This window comes from Pan troglodytes, chromosome 11 (genome assembly GCF_028858775.2).
Source record: "Pan troglodytes isolate AG18354 chromosome 11, NHGRI_mPanTro3-v2.0_pri, whole genome shotgun sequence".
Classification (NCBI taxonomy): domain Eukaryota; kingdom Metazoa; phylum Chordata; class Mammalia; order Primates; family Hominidae; genus Pan; species Pan troglodytes.
This window is the reverse complement of record NC_072409.2, coordinates 38534567-38557220: the sequence shown is the minus strand read 5'-3', so window position 1 is coordinate 38557220 and position 22654 is coordinate 38534567. Positions and strand designations below refer to the sequence as shown.

The 22654-nt window shown below is 38.2% G+C and overlaps 1 protein-coding gene across 3 annotated transcripts in view; it reads left to right on the top strand.

The window, feature by feature from the left end:
* Nucleotides 1-15841, top strand: part of STX17 (syntaxin 17) — a 67915-nt gene extending 52074 nt beyond the window's left edge. For all 3 annotated transcript variants that reach the window (XM_528364.8, XM_054658910.2, XM_009456996.5), the window contains 4 exons: nt 1234-1349; nt 1422-1472; nt 8969-9055; nt 9750-15841. In XM_528364.8, the coding sequence (XP_528364.2) occupies nt 1234-1349; nt 1422-1472; nt 8969-9055; nt 9750-9989 (494 nt within the window). In that variant the 3' untranslated portion in view covers nt 9990-15841. The remainder of the gene's footprint in view (nt 1-1233; nt 1350-1421; nt 1473-8968; nt 9056-9749) is intronic.
* Nucleotides 15842-22654: the final 6813 nt, after the last annotated feature.

The window sequence follows — 22654 nt, the reverse complement described above, 5'->3', positions numbered from 1 at the left end:
CCATTGTGTCTGCAGCACCTCAGCACACTGATCAGTAGGTAGTGGGCATTTAATAAATGTCAACTCAATGAATGAATGATTGGTAAAACCAATATGAGGAAATAAAGACTTGAAGGTAGATTTTAAAGTATGAATTAATTCATCATCATAGCGGTGTTTAATGAGGAAAGTCCTACTGGGTTGACAACTTTTTAAAACTCAAAAGAAGTAGAAGCAATGGAGGCATGGGCCAGAAGATTGACTCTGAGGAGAAGAGTAGTGACAAAAAAGACACATATGGTAATGTTTGGTGACAATCTTATTATTACCAATAGTGACTGATTATCATTAATAAAAATATATTACTTCCCTGCTTTCAACACCTTCTGTATCTGGTATTTACATTGAAATAGCCAAATAGAAGTTTAAGGATGAAAAATATTAAACCTATTTATATAGGTACGTCTCCTTGGAACATTGGCCAAGTAGAATAGTTTTCTTTTGGTGCTTCTTCCACATTTAGCCCTAGTTATTCAGATTGGATAGATAGTATTTGTAGCCATTTTTTAGATGACTGTGTAGATTAAAAAAATATGTGTGTAAGCTTGGTGTCATGGCTTACGCCTGTAATTCTAGCATTTTGGGAAGCTGAGACAGGAGGATCAGTTGAGGCCGGGAGTTCAAGACCAGCCTGGGCAACATAGCAAGACTGTGTGTCAATTAAAAACAAAAAAAAATTTTTAGAAAAAAAAATGTGTTAACTAATCTGGGGAACAAGCTACCCTATGGATAAATCTTTTTTTTTTTTTTTTTTTGAGACAGGATCTTGCTCTGTCACCTAGGCTGGAGTGCAGCGGCGTGATCACTGCTCACTGCAACCTCGACCTCCCAGGCTGAAGTGATCCCCCCACCTCAGCCTCCCAAGTAGCTGGGACTACAGGTGTGTGCCACTACACCTGGCTAACTTTTTAATTTCTTTGTAGAGACGAGGTCTCACTCTGTTGCCCAGATGGGTCTTGAACTCCTGGGCCCAGGCAGTCCTCCCGCCTCAGCCTGCCAAAGTGCTGAGATTATAGGTGTGAGCCACTGCACCCAGCCAAACAATTCTATTTTTGTAGAATAATCAATTTCCTTTTAGCCTAAATTTAATTAGACACCATTTAACGTGGCATTTGTTTTATGAAATCAATTTATGCTATCTCTTTTCTAACAAAGCAAATAAACTCTAAACATGGGGTTATTATGTTCATCCAGGAGCATTTCATACTACTGAAGCTGAAGCTAGTTCTCAGAGTTTGACTCAGATATATGCCTTACCTGAAATTCCTCAAGATCAAAATGCTGCAGAATCGTGGGAAACCTTAGAAGCGGTATGTTAAAAAATATTTTCTTTTTGGTAGTTGTGAGGCATAAAAGTAACTTCCTCTCCCTTTCTTTTAAAGGACTTGATTGAACTTAGCCAACTGGTCACTGACTTCTCTCTCCTAGTGAATGTAAGTATATAACTGTTTTGGATGCAGAATTGTTGGATTATTAGAATGAGAAGCTTTTATAATCACTAGGCTTTTAATTAGAATTTTAATAGAACTTACAATTTTTAAGACTGGTATTAAGCCATAGATAGAAGTTTAACTGTTCTCAAATTCCAGATTAATTCAAGAAACTTTTATTAAGCACTTGTTATATACAAGCACTGTGTTAGATGCTTAACATTGAGAGTGTGGTCAGGTTGGATATAGAAATAAATGAAGCCCATTGTCTGCCTTTGAAGACTCTTGGTTTTTGTGGGTTTTTTTTTTTTTTTGAGACGGAGTCTCACTCTGTCGCCCAGGCTGGAATGCAGTGGCACAGTCTTGGCTCACTGCAACCTCCGCCTCCCAGATTCAAGCAATTTGCCTGCCTCAGCCTCCTGAGTAGCTGGGATTACAGGCACGTGCCACCATGCCCAGCTAGTTTTTGTATTTTTAGTGAAGACGGGGTTTCACCATGTTGGTCAGGCTGGTCTCAAACTCCTGACCTCATGATCCACCCGCCTCAGCCTCCCAAAGTTCTGGGATTACAGGCATGAGCCAGCACGCCCTGCCGCCTTTGAGCATTCTACAGTGAGTGGAGATAGGCCTGGACCCCAGAAACTGAGCTTTCAAGCGTGATGGCTAAATGCAAAAGCAAGAATGAAGAGAGGTATTATCAGCTCCAAGGAAAAGCATTTAATTCCAAAGGAAGGAGGCAGGAGTCATAAGGTAGAAGCATTTAGGATAGCTTCACACAGGTAGACAGTATTTGTATGAGCCTTGAAAAATGAGTAAATATCCACAGGGGGAAGTTATGGAGTATATTTGAGAAGCTGAACAAAGACATGGAGTAGAGAAGTGTATGGCCTGTTCCAGATTGACAAGTACTGCAGTATAACCAAAGCATAAGGTACCATGGGCAAGCAAGGAGGGTGAGGGCCAGATTGTGATGGCTTTGAATGCCATGCTGAAGAATTTGAACTTTACTTTGTGGGCATTAGAAAGCCTAATACTGATTCTTGAGCAGGTTAGAGTCATGCAATTCAGTCTGTGCTTCAGAAAGATCACTGTTGGCTTTGTGAATAATGGCCTAAGAGAGGAGGAGGTCATGGAAAGGAAGACTGGTTAGGAATCAATTGCAAGAGTTCACCTGGAGCAATGGCAATACCAGTGTAAAGGTAAAGGACAGCTGAGAGATATTTCTGGGGGACTTAGCAGAAATTGGAGGAAGATGGAGTCAAAGATAAGGAACATTGTCTTTATTCTGCATAATTGGGTGTCAGTGATACTGTTAACATAGATTAGGAAGCACAAAGTCAATTTGGTGGGAAAGATAGATTTTCCACCATTTTTCTAAATTGTTCTTTTTGTCTTTCTCAGGAGTTATGGGAAGGTAGGATGTATGAATACGTGTGTATGTGTATTTATGTATGTGTGTCCACACAGGCATACCTGTTTCTGCTTGCAGTTCTGTCTAGGTTTAGTTCTTTGTTTCTGATCTAACCATGATTTTGGGGTTATCTTTGAGTTATGGTTTCCCTGAGATCTAATTTTAAATGAGAAGTTCCTAGATCACACAATCAGAATTGGAATGAGAAAGGACCCAAGAGGCCAACTAATCTAATCCCTCTACTCTTGCCCCAATTTCTAAAATAAATGGTCTTTTAGCCTCTTTTGGAACAATTACAGCACAAGGATATTGATACTTAAACTATTGCATTTGGAGGGTCTAACTCTTAGAAGGGTTAGAGTTAAAAGTGTCTGCCCTATAATAACTTCTTTTTGGCATTTTTGGCCTCTAAAGCTACATACTGAACAAATTTTGCCTTCTTTCCATATGAAAGTCTTTCAAGGTTTTGAAACCATCATCTTTCCTCACTCTATCCCACCCCACCATATTTTCTTCTCTTCAGAACCCTTGCTTCTTTTGCATTCCTTCTACAATATAATTTCTAGGCTTCTCAATACTGGCTTCTTACTATGCTTATGTTCCATATTCTGAATATTTTCTTGAAATGTGTTACCTAAAATTGAATGCAGTAAATTGTTTGAATTGCTTCTGGATGCCTCTAAGTTAGAAGAAGCAAAATATTTGAAGTTTCTGGATTAGGTATCTGTACAATATTAATATACTCGCAAACAGAAGGAAATAATAGAACAAGAATCCCAAAATATCTGTTGTTTCAGAATCAACATTTATTCAACTATTGTAAACTAATAATCTCTGAATCCAGTGCAGTTTGTAAAACCTATACATGTATGGTTACACAAATATATACACTTGCCAAAAGTCATTGGTCTGTACACATAAAATGTGTTTTAATGTATGTAAATTATACCTCAATAAAGCTGATTTTAAAAAACAAACTACACATGTACAAAGTTCTTACTCAATACAAACACATTTCTTTTCTACTGGGATAGGCACATAAAGGAAATATTAAAGGTTTGTGACCATAAGATAGTTACATGTTTGATTATATTATGTAAGCAGCTCATAACCTCTAATCTAAGGGAGATTTGTGTAGGAAAACTCTGGCTGTAGCCACAGCTCTATACAAATGTCCTGTTTGTAATAATCTGTTTAAGTACATGAGACAGAATGCTAATAAGCAAAAGCTGAAAGGAGAACCCCTGATTATTATTCCCAGGGTGACTAAGTTCTCATGACCACATGGCCAAGGATTCACAGAAGCTCTATTTAGGCACAGAATGACCTGGGAACATAACCAGAGTGACCACATCCTCTCATTATCATCACATGGACATGATAGCGTCTAGACAAATTAACCATGTATTTAAGGAACACTTTCTATCTGCGTAGCACTGTGCTAAGCTTAATGAGGAATAGAAAAAAGCATTTAAAAAAACTTACAAGATAGTAGTAGTGGTTGCACAATATTGTGAAGTTACTTATTGCCACTAAATTGTACACTTCAAAATGGTTAAAATGGTAAATTTATGTTATATTTATTTTACCACTATAAAAAGAACTTACAAAGCCATTGACAGATCAAGGTATAGTACAATAAATGTTAATAAATTAATATCTACTAGGTACCCTGCTCCATTTTTCTTCGGCCTTTGTTGTTCAAGTGCCCTCTTCTCTTCCTATAACTTTGTAACTAGCCCTATTTCTAGTCAAGGAGAATTTAAAGAACCCTGGGCCAGTAGTTCAGTAACAACTCACCCTTGCTGCTAGTCTGTTTTGACTTCTGCCTTTTGCCTTATTCCCTGTCGTTTTTGTAATCCAGTTTTACTCTGGAAACATAAAAACTGGTTGCAATGGATTAGATCAGATTCCTTCATTTATTACCTATGTGACCTTCAGGATGTTATTTGACAACAGTGAGCTTTATAACACTGATGGGAGGACTAAATGAGGTAATGTGTATTATTAAGTACTTCCCATTCTCTTCCCTTCCACTGACCCCAACTGCATTCCCACTTTTGTCCTTCCTTTATTTTCATTCCTTGTTTGGCTCCTTGCAAAAATTCTACTTTTTCCACCACTATTATCCTTAGGCATTTTAGTACTGGAATTCCTTCAGTCCCTTTCCAACTGCTGAATCCTCTGTTAGCAACATCCTACTTATCTACTCTGCTTATTGCTTACTCGAGGCCAATATAATCACTTATTTTGCCTATATATCATAGTATTTATAAGTTTGTTTCTGGGCCTTTTTGTGTATATGATTGCATATGATTAAGGAGTATATAGAATATATCATAGGAGTTTAGAACCAGAATAGCTCAATGTGAACAGGATTGGTCAAGATCTAAGATTAGAACTTGGCCTTGAAGGCTGGCTGGAATTTAGAGAGGAATAAATGGAAGTACCTGGAGTTTTGGTATTACCCTCTTAAATAAACTCATAGCTTTCCAAGAACCTTAAACTTTACAACTACTATCAGAACTCTCTATGGAAGACCACTGTTAATGATATAAATGGATTTGGGGGTTAATTTTTGAATGTATTATTATTGCTTGACATAGAGGATGCTAGGCCTACAAGTGTCCCCAACAGGCATTCAAGAACAGAACAATTCATTGATTTTGAATTTATATTCCCAAATTGCATTCTGCTTGACAAATATAATAAATCACAGTTTATACAGAAACTTAGGTACTCCTATAGCTGTTCGTCAAGATTTGTTATGTTCAGGCCAATAGGGGGACTTAATTCAATGTTCTTTAAAATGAAATCTGTAGACATGTTCTTAGAGTCATTTGAGAATTTTCTTTTTCTGTAAAAGGAGGTCAGTATATTACTCTAGCTTGAGAAACACTGCAGTGTAATGAGCTAAACACTTAAATATGGTTTAGCTCATTGTTAAAGGAATGCTGAGAACATATATGGGGTGCCAAACTATAAAATGGCAGGTATGGAATTTGAAGATTGTCAAATGTGGGAGGCCTAAGCAGATGAAAATAAACATGAGCAAATCAGAAGCAAAACCTCAGGGGAGATTGATAGATAGAGGTTAGGAGGCTCCTGCACCACCATTAATGTTTAGAGCTTGATTTCACAGGCTGGGGCAGGGTTGTATATGTATCTTTTGGTCCCACAAAAAGAGCCAAGGACATAGTGGACAGGTAGTGACCCAATTCAGCTCTGTATGGAGTCTGGTTTGGCATTCTGCTGATGGTAATTGACAACTCTGTGACAATAGTTTGCTGCCTAACTGTAACCTTTGTGGGGGTCAGTGAGTCCTCCTTACTCAAGAAGCAGAATTTGAAGATATGGGCAAAGTTTGAAGTTGCAAACCAAGCAAAATACGGACAAGAGAAAGGCAGACGTGCACAATCGAGGGGTGATTATTGATCCCAGGATAGGGGCTGTCTGCCCTCTGCCTTATTCTTACACCCCAGCCCCATATCTTAGCATGCTTTCTGATGGCATGAATAAATACTTATAGATGTGGGCTACTCCCCAGGGTGGGATGGGCCTCATCAAATGCTGGTGATTGCAATGATGGGGAACTTTGTAGTTCAAATAATTACTGATCTCAGGATTGGTTTTTTGCCTGTGGTTGCTTCTTCAGTTATTCCAAATGATTTTTATGAAAAAATATTTAAATTATTTTAAAATTTTGCTTTAATTTTTAAAAAGTCATAGAAGTACAATATCCAACCCTTTTTAAAGGAAGGAACATTAGAAAGTATTTCCCTGAGGCTTTACGATTACACTTGGGGTATAGAAATGGCAATAATCCTGGCAGGCTCCTCCCTCTTGCTGGAATTATTTTGGGGCTGAAGGAAGGGAGACACTGACTATTTTTCCTCTTCCTTTCAACTCATCAACATATGACGGCTGATGATAGAGTTTTAAGCCTGTGATTTATCTGCTAGCATAGACTGTTTCAGGCAAGAGTGGAAAGTGTTGGGGGTGTCCTAAATAGAAACAATGATAGGGTGTCAGAAATCTAGACAAGTTGTATATTATTAGTGCTGGAACTTTTTCTTCTATGGGTCAGAAAAAGAAAGCTGACTTAAATAAGTTTTGCTATTGAGGAAAATAAAAATTGAATGATTGAATGAATGCTAAAAGATACCTGAAGTTTTAGTGTCCTAGAATTTTCAAGCACCGAAAGAAAAAGTTAAATATATTTTTTGATAGAAAGATGAGAGTTAACACTTCCTTGGGGAAATTAGGATAAATTTTTCTATTTTTCCCCCCTCACACTTTGCAAACACATTTTATCCCCACTTCAACTCTATGAAGGTATAAGTATCATTATTCTTACTTGATAAATGAGAATACCAACACCTAGAGAGCTTGAGTAATTTGTCTAAGAGCACATAGTGGCATTTGCTGAGATTTGAACACAGATTATCTGACTAAAGGTGGTGCCCTTGATCTGAGCACATATAATAGTGATTCTTAAAGTGTGAGAATTGTGGACTGGCAGCATCAGCATCACCTGGGAGCTTACTAGCTCAGGCTTCATCCCAGGCCTACTGGATCAGAAACTCCGGGGATTAGGCCTAGCAATCTGTGTTTTAAGAAGCCTCCAGGTGGAAGACTGAGAACCATTGTTAAAGTTGTCTCTCACAGAGACATTCAAAGGAAAACTGATAAGGGACTTTCTTAGGCATTGTGTTAGAGATGTCAAGATAGTGGTGGAGAATATTGGAATGAAGGGATACCACAATGGCGAAGATAGACATATTTTGTGTATGAGAAGGGAAGTAATATCAGTAATGCTAAGAGGAAACAAACATGGGAAAAAAGTAGCTGTGTGGTTTGGGCTTCATGTTTTCAAATGAAATAATGGTTGGAATTAGAAAAGTGTTATATGTATCTGCCTCAATATAAATGATTAGGCCAATTATATAAGGGCAATCAAACACTTCAGGATTAAAGTTGAATTATTTCACCCTCATTGCAGGTGGCATCTATCTAGGATCAAAGAGAGATTCTCTTTTTTCTGCACATTGAAAAACAAAACCAAAATAGTCTGTAAACTGTGATGGTTGATTATATGTTGGCTTATACATTTGTTGTTTATACATTTGTGATAGTTGGTTTATACATTTGCTAAATTTCATCATACTATACCATTAAAAGCAGTACTTATTATATGTAAATTCTATCTAACTAAAGTTGAATTAAAAATGGGAATGTGTTCCTACAGCAAGTAATGAGTTCGTGTCACTGGAGGTATCTGAGCAGAGGTTCAGTAACCACTTGTCAGGAATGTTATAGTAGGGCTTTGCACATCAGAGAGGAGATTGACCTGATGACCTCAACATTCCTTCTACCCAGAGATTCCATGAGTCACAGTTGCTGTTGTGCCAGCACAGGTGTTGCCATTTTATGTAGAATGCTTTATTAATATATTTGATCTGAAACATTTTAAACTGTCATGATTTTAAAATGTATTAAGATATACAGGTGTAAAGCATAGAACAGCGATTTCACTCACTGTTCCCTACTGCATATTACAAATGGAAAGATCTCATAATAGATCAAACCGTATTGTAGTCTTGTTCCTGAAACATAACAATTTGTATTTATTGGACCAAGGGCATTTTACTCCTAAGGTAAATGTGCCTGATTTAAACTGAATCCTCAAAGAAGGTAAGTTAGGGAGGTATTTTGGGGTTTGATTTTGTTGTGTGTTTCTTTCCATCAAACCCAACATGACATGTAAATGCTTATTTGGATTTTTTTTTTCTGGAAAGTAGATTCATTTGGAGAATAATATGTTTGTATGTTTGAGTGAATTTTAGCGTGAGATGCTTTTTGCTGTAAAGTTGCCACCCTTTTATTACCTAATAATTAAGACCCCCCCTTTTTTTTATGAAAGTTAATTTGTCCTTTCGACATGGCTTATCAGATGCTATTAATGAACCACTATTAAGACGGCAAGGCTGCAGTACCCAGGGCCCTGATTACAGGAATTAAAATAGTGTGTGTTGGCTCCCTGCTGCTCCCCAGCAGGACCGCTCACTCATAATTCCTTTGCATCTAGTCTCAGCAGGAGAAGATTGACAGCATTGCAGACCATGTCAACAGTGCTGCTGTGAATGTTGAAGAGGGAACCAAAAACTTAGGGAAGGTAAGATTCTGCTCCTGCTGACAAATCAATGGTACTCTGGCTCCCAGGAATCTCTAGTATTAACCCAATTGATCTGCTCTCTTCAATGTTGAGGGAACCAGCAATTAAGGAAATAAGGAAGAAATGACACATAGGTAGTGCAAGAAATCAATGTTGTAATTTTCTACTCTAAGATTCATTCTATCAGGAGAGGAATTTCTTCAAAGAGAGAATAAACTGTAGTTCTGCTGTAAGGCATTTGGTGTTACCAGGAAATATTTGCAGAGGGTAAAAGTGTAAGTATGTGACAGCACACATGGAGTGGGACCATCTATTTTCCATAGGATGTTGCTTTTAACCCCAGGCACACAGCACTGAATAATCTCTGTGCAACATAAAAGCTTTGGGGGAAATCTGTGGCTGCCGAAACAGTTTAAATAAGCCAGCTAGATAGTTAGTGAATTGATTGTTTTGCAAGTAAAATCAATTTGTAGCAGTCCACTCTTTGTAGCTCAGCTCTCTAAGTTCTGAGATCTGGAGCAATTGCAGTACCTGTGGAATACTTTCTTTTCCCCCCTACAAGTACAGTCTCTAAGGTTAATTATGTACCAAGAGTTAAAGAGGCATTGCCAGGAGTAATGAGAGGAAAACGCACATCACCACAGGCAGATATTCTCAACTCAGTTTCTAAATTGAATTTTTTTTTCTTTTACAGGCTGCAAAATACAAGCTGGCAGCTCTGCCTGTGGCAGGTGCACTCATCGGAGGAATGGTAGGGGGTCCTATTGGCCTCCTTGCAGGCTTCAAAGTGGCAGGAATTGCAGCTGCACTTGGTGGTGGGGTGTTGGGCTTCACAGGTGGAAAATTGATACAAAGAAAGAAACAGAAAATGATGGAGAAGCTCACTTCCAGCTGTCCAGATCTTCCCAGCCAAACTGACAAGAAATGCAGTTAAAAACCAAACTTCAGTATTATTGGTGCCAACATGTCTATCCTGAGAACCTTTGCTGCTGTTGGACACTCCGTCACGTTTTGGAACACAAGTATATCAAGATAGTGGCTACTGATGTTCAAATGGGATTGAAGTGTGATAAATGGATATATTTTGTTGTTTGCTGGGGTGTTCATGGAGATGTTAAGAGATTGAGGCCCTGGGCTGAGGGTATATAATGTATGTCAGGTAAAGTTTGAAGACTGCCAAGGAGCAGATTTTCTCCCTGGAAATGTGAAAACTGAACCTATAACTCTGATAAGGACTTGAGATGTGTAGAAACGTTGGGTTATGGAAGACTAGTTTCTTCCATAACCCTGAATTGGAGACCTTAATGCTAAGTGTAGATTATTGAGGTTTGTTAGCGAGGAAAAGAATAAGAGTTCAGAAGCCTTTGTTACCAGATAGCGAAATCAGGGCCTAGTGAGGAGCACAGGTGGACTACATAATGGAGTCCATTGGCGAACCCTATTGCAATTTGGTCCAACTATATCTTCTGGTGAAGGAAATTAATGATGTAAGAAAATGCAAGAGGCTCAACTTCTCTTCCAAAAATCTTCTGGCTTCTGAACTCTTCCTCTGCCTCTCTTTAAATAAATAACACAGAATTTCAAGTGGTAGGAGACTTATTAAGCCAGTCACCAAGCTTGGTCTGTCAGCCTGTCTCCTAACACCTCAAAGATCTTGTGCCCTGTGCCGTCCCTCCCTTGTAATTATGAAAAGTTCTTTGGTTTCTGGGGTGAATTCTACCCATGTATAATGAGGAATTCTCTCATAACCTTTTTTGTCTTGTCTGTCATCTCTGTTCATCCCTTCCTATAACCTCTAGGTAAAAAGAAAAGAAAAAAAGAAATTTCCAGATATTTTCAACATTGTTAGAGTTTGGGCTAAAGTGAGCAAGGAGAAAAAAACCACCAAGAACATTTCCTGGTTCCGGTTTTGAGGGGTGATATATCTGCCAGATAGGGGGTATCTGACCCAGTCTTCTCTTCAGCTGGTCTCTGGGGGGAGCTGAGAACTCGCTTGCTACCTCACATCCTTTTCCCCAGACTTTTTATCTCCTCTGCATCCCTTTGCTTTCTATAGCTGGTGTTTCTTCCCCAAAATGGCGTTCCCATGCTTACCTTTCTCACATTCTAGACAATGATGGACAAAGACCCATGCAAGACTCAGACTCGGGGAAGGGTGTGGTGCTAATCTCAACACCTGACATTCACAGCAAGCATGGTCCAGCCCAACCGCATGTCTATCTCAAACTGCAGAAAGGCTTTAATATTGGAAAAAAAGAATTCAAGACTACAGGCAGCTCCCCTCTGTACCCCAACTCATTTAAAATAGGAGGAATCACTTTTTGCCTTACTTACGCTTTTTTCTGAGCACAGGGATGGGCACCTGCACCCCAGAAGGTGTGAGCTCTCTGCCAGGAGCTAAGGTTCATTAGGGGATTGGATGGTTTATCACTTCTTTCTTTCTGAGTTTACTTTTAGTAACTTTTATTGATGGCTACCTTTCATGTCCCTGTCTAAAGAGACTTTCTCTTTCATACGTCTTAAATCTCATCAATGAAATCCAGTGAAACAGCACCATTTCTTAGTATCATTAAATAACTAGAAAGTATCAAGTATTGCTCTCTGCTGCTTTATATCATTAACATATTAATAATACCAAGAAGGAAATACTTTGAATAAGTGTCAGATTCTGATCCAGTATTGGACACCTGTGATATTGGACACCTGTGAGGCTGGGATAATTACTTTTGAATTACACCTCTTCTCTAGTTTCTGGACCTTGCTCTGTCCCTTTAACACAAGGTGGTCAAACCTGAATGAGGATCAGAACTCACCCAGGCACTTACTAAAGCAAGATTCCTAAACCTCAGTTCCAGGGGTAATTCTGACATCACCCATCCAGCATAGTCAGCTGAAATTATAAATCTAAGATACAGTTACATCAAGATTCTGCTGTGTCATTTAATTCTGAAACTCCCAGTATTCTACCCTTCTTCATCACTGCATATTACCCCACTCTTCCATCCCAAATTGGCTGTCCTTTCAGCCCACCAACTTAGTGGCAGCACTAGGGATTCATTATAAGGTAAGTCTGGTTTACATAAAGACCTGAAGGAGGCCTGTATTTGAAGCTCACACTTTGTATTGATATCTCTCATTTTTACTGAGCCAGTGTGGAATACCACTGTATGTACTCATATAAGCCCTTGACTTTTACTGCTCATCAGGATTGGAATATTACTCTAGCAGTCTTCACACACAGGCAAGTTACAGTCCTTTTAAAAAGTATCTCATTTCCCTATAATGGAACCTAATAGCCAACTTTTTCATAGAAATTGCTAGAAGAGTTTGAGCAACTATAAATGATAAAGTGTTTATAAGCATAGTCAGTGTGACACAGAAACCAATCTTAAAATTGAATTTAATGTTTTATCATATCAGATTAAATATTTTCTCCAATTCATGTCTTATTTTTACTGCAACAAGTTAGAAAGTGGGAACACTTTGATTAATGTCTTAAAATTTGTGGGCCCTCATTTGGATAAAGGCAGCAATCCTAAGGACTTTTTTTTTTTTTTTAACATAATCTGAGAATTTCTCTGTAGAGCAGAGATTTTCAAACCTTTTGGCTGTAACCCACAGTAAAAAACGCATTTATATCAAACCTTAGAATATGCTTAATGAACAATACTTACCATTCTGATGCTTTTTATTGTTTCAGTTTTTAAAATATGCCAGTTGCAACGCACTAAATTGATATCTACCAATGGGTTACAACCCTTAGCTTGAAAAAAACACCCTCACAGAGGAACTGGTATTTCTTGAATACCTTCTGTTTGCCAGGCACTTCACCAGGCATTTTACAAGTAAGGAAACTGAGCCTCAGAGAAAATAATTTGCGGAGGTTTACTCAACTACAAAGGGGTGAAGCCAGGAATGTTAACTAGGTCTGTTGAGCTACAAAAACTTTTATGTCTCTCAGACTATACAGCCTCTATACAAAATTGAGATGGGGGTCGGGGGCAGGGGCTCATGCCTGCAATCCCAGCACTTTGGGAGGCAGAGGCCAGAGGATCACTTGAGCCCAGGAGTTTGAGATCAGCCTGGGCAACATAGTGAGACTCTGTCTGTATGAAAAAAATTAAGAATTAGCTGGGTGTGGCATAGTACACACCTGTGGTCCCAGCTACATGGGAAGCTGAAGTGGGAGGATCACTTGAACTCAGGAGCAGCCTTGGTGACAGAACAAGACCCTCTCTCAAAAAAATATATAAAAAAAGGGGGGTTATCCATTCTGCTTTACCAAACAGGCTTTGAAATGACACATTCCATTCATTTGCATCTTTTTAAAAAACTTCTGATTCCTTACTGAGTGTCCAGCAGCCTCAGAGTTTTTAATGGTAGCTGATGCAGACATAAACAGTGCTCAATTTGGCCCTTAAACTATAAAATCAAGAAAGAGTATTTCAATCCCATCCACCTGCCTGCAAGACTTCTTAATGTTCACTGGTTATAACCATTGTTTAAACAGTGCTTTTTGTGTAATTTAAAAATAAACTTTAATGCTTTTTAAAACAAATTTATCATAATTCATAGATCAAATGATTATCCTTTAAAATGATACCCTTGGGAAATCATGTACTTACTGTAGTGATGCTAGTATTAATATTACTTAGACCAATTTTGAAACTGTTCTTTCAGAATTGCCTCCAAAGACATTTTGCAGATCATCCCAGAAAAGGGGGTATGATGGTGCTGTGTAGAACTGACCAGAGTTCCTGGAGGATTTTGAGGTTATACTGAAACTGAGTGCTGTACAGGGAGAATTGCATGAGTCCAGAAACCTCCTTCTGTGGGCTGCCTGCCTTCCTGCCCTCCCTTAAGTGCTCTAAGATTTTTGTACAGGAGTAAGAATCAAATACTGGTAACATCAATCACAAGAAGTTGAGGAAACCTGTAATATAGCTAGATAATATAGAATGTTTGTCTTCCATTAGAGTGCAGAAACCAAACCATGCTTAGTGTTAACCTTAAATATGAAAGGTGTTTCTCAGGGTCCCCTTTGTCCTTCGTTGCTGCCATATGAAATCTTACAAGGAAGGATGAGGAAAAGCCTGGGGGGAAGTTCTCCTCGGAAATGAGGTGGTTTTTTTTGTTATTAAGTAGAACGTGGCTGTGGTTCACAGGTACTTAACGAATGTTAGATGATGTTCTTAAGTAATCAGAGGCCTAATAAAAGGCAGGGGAGTTTCTCTTCTAGCCTAAATTAATATTAAAAGTTCAGGGGTATTTTTTGTTTTTAAATTAATACTTTATTGTTTTTAACAGGTGGTTCTCACAATTTACATTCATTAATTTGATGCCCTTTTACAAAGAAACTTCTTAGGTATTATAAACCATCAATGTAAAGGATCCACATGGTATGTATCCACATTGCTACTCTCAAATAGAAATGGGAGATAAGAAATACATCTGTGCAATATTAAATTGAAAAACCCATAAAAAGTGTCAAAGGCAAATAATTTGCTCTAGATCACAAAACTAGTTAGCACAAGAGCTAGGATTATAACCAGGGTCTAGAAAAAAAATCCTGAAGGTAATTTAACTGAGTGTTATGCCATATCAAGTTACCTGCTAAGGCTCATGGTCTTTCAGACTAGCTTCAACATTCCAAATCAGGCAGTAGCTACAATGGAAAGGTAATTGGACGGGGAATCCTGAGATCAGAGTCCTAGTTTGGCTTTGTCTCTTGTAGCAAGATTTTTTAAATCAGGGGCAGCTGTCTTCTCCCATCCCAGCCATGAATCTTTCAACCTTAGTGGTCACCAACTTGACTCCATTCCTTATATCAAGCCTTGTCCTGTCAATTCTCCCTTAAATGTTAGTTGCATCCATTTCTAAATATATCCATGGCCATCACTCTAGTAAAAAGACTATTACCTCACACCCCGCACTTGATCTTCCCCCAACTTTAAGTGGCTCAGTTCCTCATATCACTGCCACAAGAATTAACAACCATGTCCATCTTTCATTTTTGTGCTGAAAGATTTTCAGTGGTTCCCACTGAATACCAAATAAAGTTCGAATCCCTTAGATTGGCATTCACAGCCTTCTACGTTCTGGCCCCAGCTTTATCTCTTGAAACTCACTACTCACCATCTGACAATGCCACTAAAAATCCACAAGAGTGATTTTAAGGTTTTTCTATGGTGAAGGTTCAAACTGGTAATAAACCATGTTTACATTTTTCTGGTCTAAAATAATTTCTATATTACTTTATAATAGTCAGCTGGGGGTTATTTAAGCTCTTGGACAAGCCTAAAACTTGTATGCTGAAGAAAATATTTTTTTCCACCAGAAGAAATTGCATTCAATTTCTTAACCTTCAAAACAATGTCAGTGTTGTCACCTGTGCATTTGATAGCCACAGCACAAGTATTCTTCAGGAGCATAAATCCTCCAGCCTTGAATGGACCATTGTCCAGCTCCTGTGAAAAACTTAATATTTGAGAAAGACATTCAATGGTACATGTTTTCTGTACACTTCACGAGTAGTTGAGATTTTCTTACATTAAGGTTAATCACTAAAAAGATGTTTACTTGGGTTTCGTTAACTAAACCCCCTAAAGATGTTTTCCATTTTATTGTTAAACACTTGGTGTTGGCAAGGGTCAGCACGAGAAAAGGCCCAATGGCAAGAATTTCTGCAAATTCTGTAAAGCTTACTGAATTCATTTGTCATTTATTACGTTGCTGAGTGGTGCTTGAATAAGGAAACATGCAATAAATTTACTTATTTAACCAACATTTAACTGAAGGCCTGTGGTGTGTTGAGTGCTGGGGCCATACATAGAAAAATACTAGACCTATAGAATCTACCCCTGTAAACCATTCAGGCTAATGAATTCAGATACCTAAAGCAAGTAAATCACAGTAAAACCTGGTAACTGCCCTAAGAGAGGAATGAACAAAGTAATACGAGGGCACACAGAGTGGAGGGACCAAATTCTGCTTGGAAAAGAAGGGGCAGGCTTTGTGGAACATGTGGTGTTTGAGCCGTACCTAAAGAAGAATATGCCTGATTGAAGATGGAGTTATGGACAAAGGGCTCAAAACACAACATGGTGGGCTCACAGAAAACTAAGAAACCAAACGCACCTGAGTGATGAAGATGGTTGGATGGAAATACAGACTAGGATGTGATCTATTTAAAATTTAATACTTCTTTGTTTATAGGAATTGATGTATTGCTTTGTGTCAGATAAGACTATTACTCCTCTGAGTTCCTCATTTTGCCTTCTTGCCAGGGAAGTTAATATTAAACCTCACATTTGGTGGAGTTCTTGGTATATTTGGCATATTTGCCTTCCTTTCCCACAGGTTGTGCTTTCTTCCCTCTCTGCTTAAGAGATCATCTGCCTAACACTGAATGCCCTCTTTGTTCCTGTTCTAATAGTCATTCCATATTTATTGAAAACCCACTGAGAAAACAGTCATGAAATTTACTTATTAGTGTCCAAGTGCTTCACAATCGTTTTCCATCTCTACATGAACATTTCTTAACCACTGCAATTCATGGCTCCAGTTTTCACTTATGGTTAATTCTGCAACGTTCTCGAACTTCAGAGGGGTAAAATTCTTTCACTGGTGGTGGTGTGATCTCCTCAACTAGACTGTAATCTGCTTTCAGGACAGGGATCACATCATCTTCTTTGAGTACTTCTTGCAATAAAATAGTGATGAGAAGGAAAAAAGAAACTACATTCCTGTTAGTGATTGTTAGATGACGAGTGATTAGGTAATAGCATGTGAGTTCTGCTCTCTTTTGGGGACATGCATTGAAATATGAAATAGCTTTCTAAGACATATCAAATCCTTACTTAGTACCCACTTTTGTGTATTAACAGGAATGAATGATGCAACAAGAAATCCAGACAACAACTCCAGGACTTGGAAATCATGAATTTAAATTTTCAGAATTTGCAGGTGAAGATATTTCTATCTCTTTTTCCAATTAAAAGTCATGACTTGGAAGAGAGAGGATATAGGACCTGAATCACTGAGGAAATGCTGTGGGAAAATTTGGACTGACTTATCTTCTGTCCTACCTTAGGATTACTAGGTCAGAATAGCAGGAATCCAAGAAGTATTGATAGTCTGACAGACTAGTATTGAAACAGGATGCAGCAGCAGGAATTTAATGGCCATGTCAAGCAAGCAGGTATTGACATTGGGCAAGGGTGGGGCTGAAGAGGTAAGCATTTGACAGGATTTGAACCCGGGTCTCTAATGCTAAGGTTCATATACTTATTCCAACAAACAGACACTCAATTAGCTTATAGGAATGAAAAGAAGTGGCATTAATAGTTCTCCATAGTTCCCTTTCTTTCCTCTATAGGCTTTAATGTTCATAACAGGTTGCTGCCACTTATCAGGGTACACTGGGGGTCAACAATTCAGGACGTCCTTAACTCTTCTTCCTACCTTGACACCTTGCTATCTATCTCACAGGGTGGTTATGAGGATTAAAAGACTAAATTCATATTCAGTGCCTAGAATAGTGCCTGGCTTCTACTAACTGTGCAAATGTTAGTTGCTGTTACTGTTAGAATTGTTACTATTTTTTCCCAAAGTTTAAAGGAAATGCATATTAATTTAAAAAAGGTATCATGTACCTACAAGAATAGTGTTAGGGAGACACCTAAAATGAGTGGAGACTTGAGAAATACACTAAGAATCCTTAAAATGATTTTTTCAAAAGGCTTTATTAAGACGGTTCAAAGATGACAGATGCCTGGTAGAAAGTGCATCTTTTTCATCTTTATTAAGAATGATATCCAAACATGAAAATATGTAAGATCTGGTTAGGAGCAGGGTAATCATACATCCCAGTTTGTCTGGGACAGTCCTGATTTACATCTGTTGTCCTGGTGAAATTACTAATGCTCCCTTTTCATCTCAATGTCCTGATTTGGATGAATACAATTACATGGTCACCTTAGTAATAAGGGCAATGAAAATAAGTGTGGCATTATCAAAAAAAAGAGCATCTATATTTTAAAAGAATTGATCATACAATTACATGGTCACCTTAGTAATAAGGGCAATGAAAATTATCAAAAAAAAGAGCATCTATATTTTAAAAGAATTGATCATTTCTAGGCTCAGATAAAAAAATAAAATCCCAACGTTAGTGGGAACGTATACATGCAAGTTAAATTACTACCAGTAATTGTGAAAAACAAGACAATAGAAAATGTTCCAGAACACTGAGCTTGGGCAAAAGGCTAAATTTAAGGGGTAAAAGCTGGATTCCAGAAGCCACAGACCAGGAAATTTACCTTTGAATCCTGGAAAATTTCTGAAATGGACACTTAGTGTTTTAAATCAGAAAGCCGTGCTCATTCTGAAGTCAGAATTGATCACTCAGAATTGATGACCTGTTCTATAATCCTTGCTGTGTGCATAGCCAGGAATGCCATGTTCTATTCCCCTTCCTAGGCAGTAGGTAGGGCAAGAAAACAAGGCATCAGGATTCTAATATTGATCTAATCCTATGTAGGCAAGTTTATACAGGGCACCAGGACAGTAGGCATGTGGTTTCTTCCCTGGTAGCCATGGCAATAAGTAAAACACATGGGACATGTTGTTATTACCTGAGAGGACTAGAACTGTGAGAAAAAAACAGGTCAGCAATACCTAACAATACTTTTATTACAGTAAGATAATAGAATAATGACAGTCTTTATTAATAACAATTCTCCTGGAGAAGAGCCTGATGTGCTTAGGAAAGTATAGCTCTTTCTATTCTGAGCAAGAAAGCACTTCCTCTAGGAAGACTCCCAATTCCCAAGGCTGTACACACCTCCATGTTCTCTGCGACTAACTCACATCCTAGCACCTACAACATTCCATTATTTACACATCTATTTTGCTCCTTCACTCAACTTTCAGCTCCTTGATGGTAGGTACAGTCTCCTTACTGTTAGATCTGTAGCCTGGAAACAGTAGATAATGCTTGCTGAATGGCAGATGAATGGTGTTTTGAAAACCACAACAGGGATATTTTGTCAACTCAAGTCTGTTGCTCCGTGAGGCCAAGCTAGGGGTCAGGTTTACCTCACAGCAAATGTGGAGTTCAGAAATTTTCCAGCACCTCTGCAGGACTCTGCATTACCCAAGAGGGTATTCAGATGTCATTCTGATAGTTATGTATCTCTGGGTTGGTGCGCACTGTAAGATTTTAATCTATTCTAGACAAAAAAACTCTTAGGACCCCAAAGCCGGATTCGGATACAGGATTAAAGGTGACTAGATTCACCTAAACACGATTTGTGATGGACAGAATCATCAGATAATTGAGATTTGCAGATTAACCAGTAGAGCTCATTCCACTTATGGCGATGCTTTCTTGTTCTTTATTCATTTGCTCACATACTTATTATTTAATTTGGCCTTTTTTTTTTTCCATCAGAGATTTCCTGAGTACTTTCAGTGTCACCAAGTGCTGGGATTACAAAGATAGAGGAGTTCGTGCTTTCAAGGCATTCACACAGTGATAAGGAAGAGAGATACGTGTACTTCTAACTCTGAATTAGACTGGGTACTCTAAAATCCATAAAGGACTGTGGGATCACAGGGAGTGACAAGTGTTATTAGGCACTAAGGATGAATAGGAGGAATTTACTAAGCAGGGTTGGGGGAAGGGGTCTTTTAGAGAAGCAATTTGTAAGCTGCACTGTTCCTCTTCTGGTGACTCCAAAACCTATTGTTTAAGGGCAGGCCAGCCTTTCCCCAGTGTGTTCTTCAAGAGGGAACTTGGATGCTTGCTTCAATGAAAGGCTGGGTTTGAGTGATCACATGGATTCATATAGCTTCCCATTCTGATTCGGTACAATTAAATTACCTGGGAAATAACTTTAAATCTGAAAAATCTAGCAACTGTGGTCATCTAGATTCTGAGTAAAGGGTTTACAATATGATGTTATTTATAACAAAGTGAATTAGTAAAAAGTCTCAAATATAGAAATATTTTATAAATATAATTTTATTACTTGGAAATACATACAAAAATTCAAACACAGCTAAAAAACAGTTGCTAAGCAGAGGTCCTATCCAACCTGGTTTAATGAACATAAAGTTATTATCAGCATAAAACTTGAGTCCTGAAACAACTTACTGTCTTCAGGGTCTTCAAATAATGGGTTTAAAAACAGATAACTGTTTTGTTCTTTACAGCTATTTAAATCTTTCCCCCAAATACAGAGTACTAACATTTGTTTGGTTCATGAGGTTTTATTTTAGAAAAATAGCTAAAGCTATTAGCTAATGATTTGAAAACTGCAATACGTTTGCTCATTTCCAGTCTTCTGTCACCTTACATTCTCCATGGTTTCTCAAAAATTCCCAACAGTTGTTAATAGAAAGCATTTGCAACCTCCAGCAGCTCTCTAGGATACAGAAGTGTGGGTCTAACAAACAACCTTGAAATCATTTAAGGTGACAATAATTTTTTTTTTTTTTTACTTTTCATTTTTGCAATTTCATGTCATTTTATTTTGGTCCAGCCATATCTCCTTGTAGGAGAAAAAAAACTGAGTTATTCTGTTCTTCCTGATTGTCAATCCATTACACTACTTTATCCATTCCTTTTTGCCCTCAGGTTTAAAAAAGAAAAAAAAAAAGCCTTCTTGACAACCTTAGCATTTTCTATAAATTTAAGCTTATTGTGAGCTTGAACATTTCAAACACTTCTATATTTCACTCTCCTCTCTGTAGCTTTTGTCATGCCAGTTTTCCCTTCTTTTGCAAATGATCTTTGACAACCTGGCTTCATCAGAGAGCTCTGAGATGCCTTAGATGTCCATTCTCTATCTTATTGGCTAGGTTCTTTTAATTTAAAGAAAAAAATAATTTGTAGAATGTCATCTAAAAGTTTTCATCCTTTTATGGTCCCCCTCACAATTTGAAAAACTGGAAGAGGTAGCTGGCTAAGAAGCAGAAAGGCCTCCTTTTGGTTCTGGGGACTCAACCGTGTTCTTCAGTCTGGTCTTGCATCCTCTCTTCCCAGCTGAGAAGCCTGAGGCCCCAAGTAGATCAGATAAACCAGGGAAGACTTCTACCTGAAATGGTCTGATTCACGGTTCAGAGGGGAACAAGTCTAAATTTGAGACGTGCTTCCACACTATTCTTTCTCAAACTTTAAAGTGAACATACTTCCTTGCTTGCAATCTGTTGATGGATCTCTTCTGCCTACAATATATACTACAAACCCCTTAGTCTGGCACACAAGGCCCTGTGTGACCAGCTCCCATTTCTTCTTCTAGCTTCCCCAACCCCAAATGCCTTACTCAAAGAACTTTTTTCTCTAATGCATTAGGCTGTTTCATACCTTTGCTCAGATTATTCCCTCTCAGCCAGATCCCTACCTCCTGAGAACACCTATTCATCTTTTAAAAGCTCAAAATAAAAATAATGTCCTCAAATCTCTGCAATTGAGTGCTCCTTTATGCCCTCTTTAACCTTTATTTTCTTTTGTCTTTACATCTATAACACGTTACAGTCATTGTTTACATATCCATCTGCCTGACTAGACTGTGAACAACTCTAGGGCAGAAATAATGCTTTATTCAGCTTTACATCTTTCATCATATACTACAGCACCAAAAAACTTGCACTGAATAAATGTCAGACTGAAATCTGCTTCCCTGTGACTTCCTCAAATCCTAGTTCAAGCCCTGGGATCCAGATAGACAGTGCCAGCCCTTCAAATAATATCTAAAGACTGTCCCAGTCCCAAGTCTTCTCCAAGCAAAACAGCCTTAACATCCATGTTTTAAAAACCTTTTTATCCAAGCTGTCCTTTCATCCAAGCACTTGAGCTTAGTGACTTTTTATAAAATTAGGCACCAAGTCCTAATGAGTGCTGAGCCCCTCAGGGTAAAAAAGTAACCAAGGTCACTTCGCTTCTCATTCATTAAATAAATGCCTGATGGTGACTACTAAGTGTCCAGAAATTCTAGGCACTAGTGATATAGACATTAAATTTAGTTTCCTTGTCCTCAGTGACTTCACAGTCCAGAGAAGACAATGATAGTGGCAGGGCTAGAGCCTAAGCCCAATATGCATGAATGCTAAGTAATACTTCCTCAAATCAACTCCCTTTTTAACAGCCACTTTATCATCTTAGAGCATACTGAACACGTACTCCTTGAGGCCTTTTTCATAATAACTACTCTCAAGCCAGCTCTCTGCAACCTAACCCTTGAATTGTATCTTTTGTTGATTATTTTTTCAAACCCAGTTACAGGATTACTATATTATTCCAGTTGATTGCATGTGCTGCTTTTGGTCCTGTGTGCTACCTTGTTGAATGTGAATTTCCATGCTGACCCTCACAGATCTGGTCCATCATCTAACCTGAAGACCATAACTCTAACTTCATTTAACTTATTGGTTAAAAGCAATGAGGATAACAGAACTAAGGCCCAACCTCTAGAAAGCTCCATCCTACTTTCTTATTCACAATTTGATACAATACATTAAATATACCCCTTGTCACCTTATTAACATTTATTATTTTGAATAAAACTATGGAAACTTTGGATAAATCATGCATAA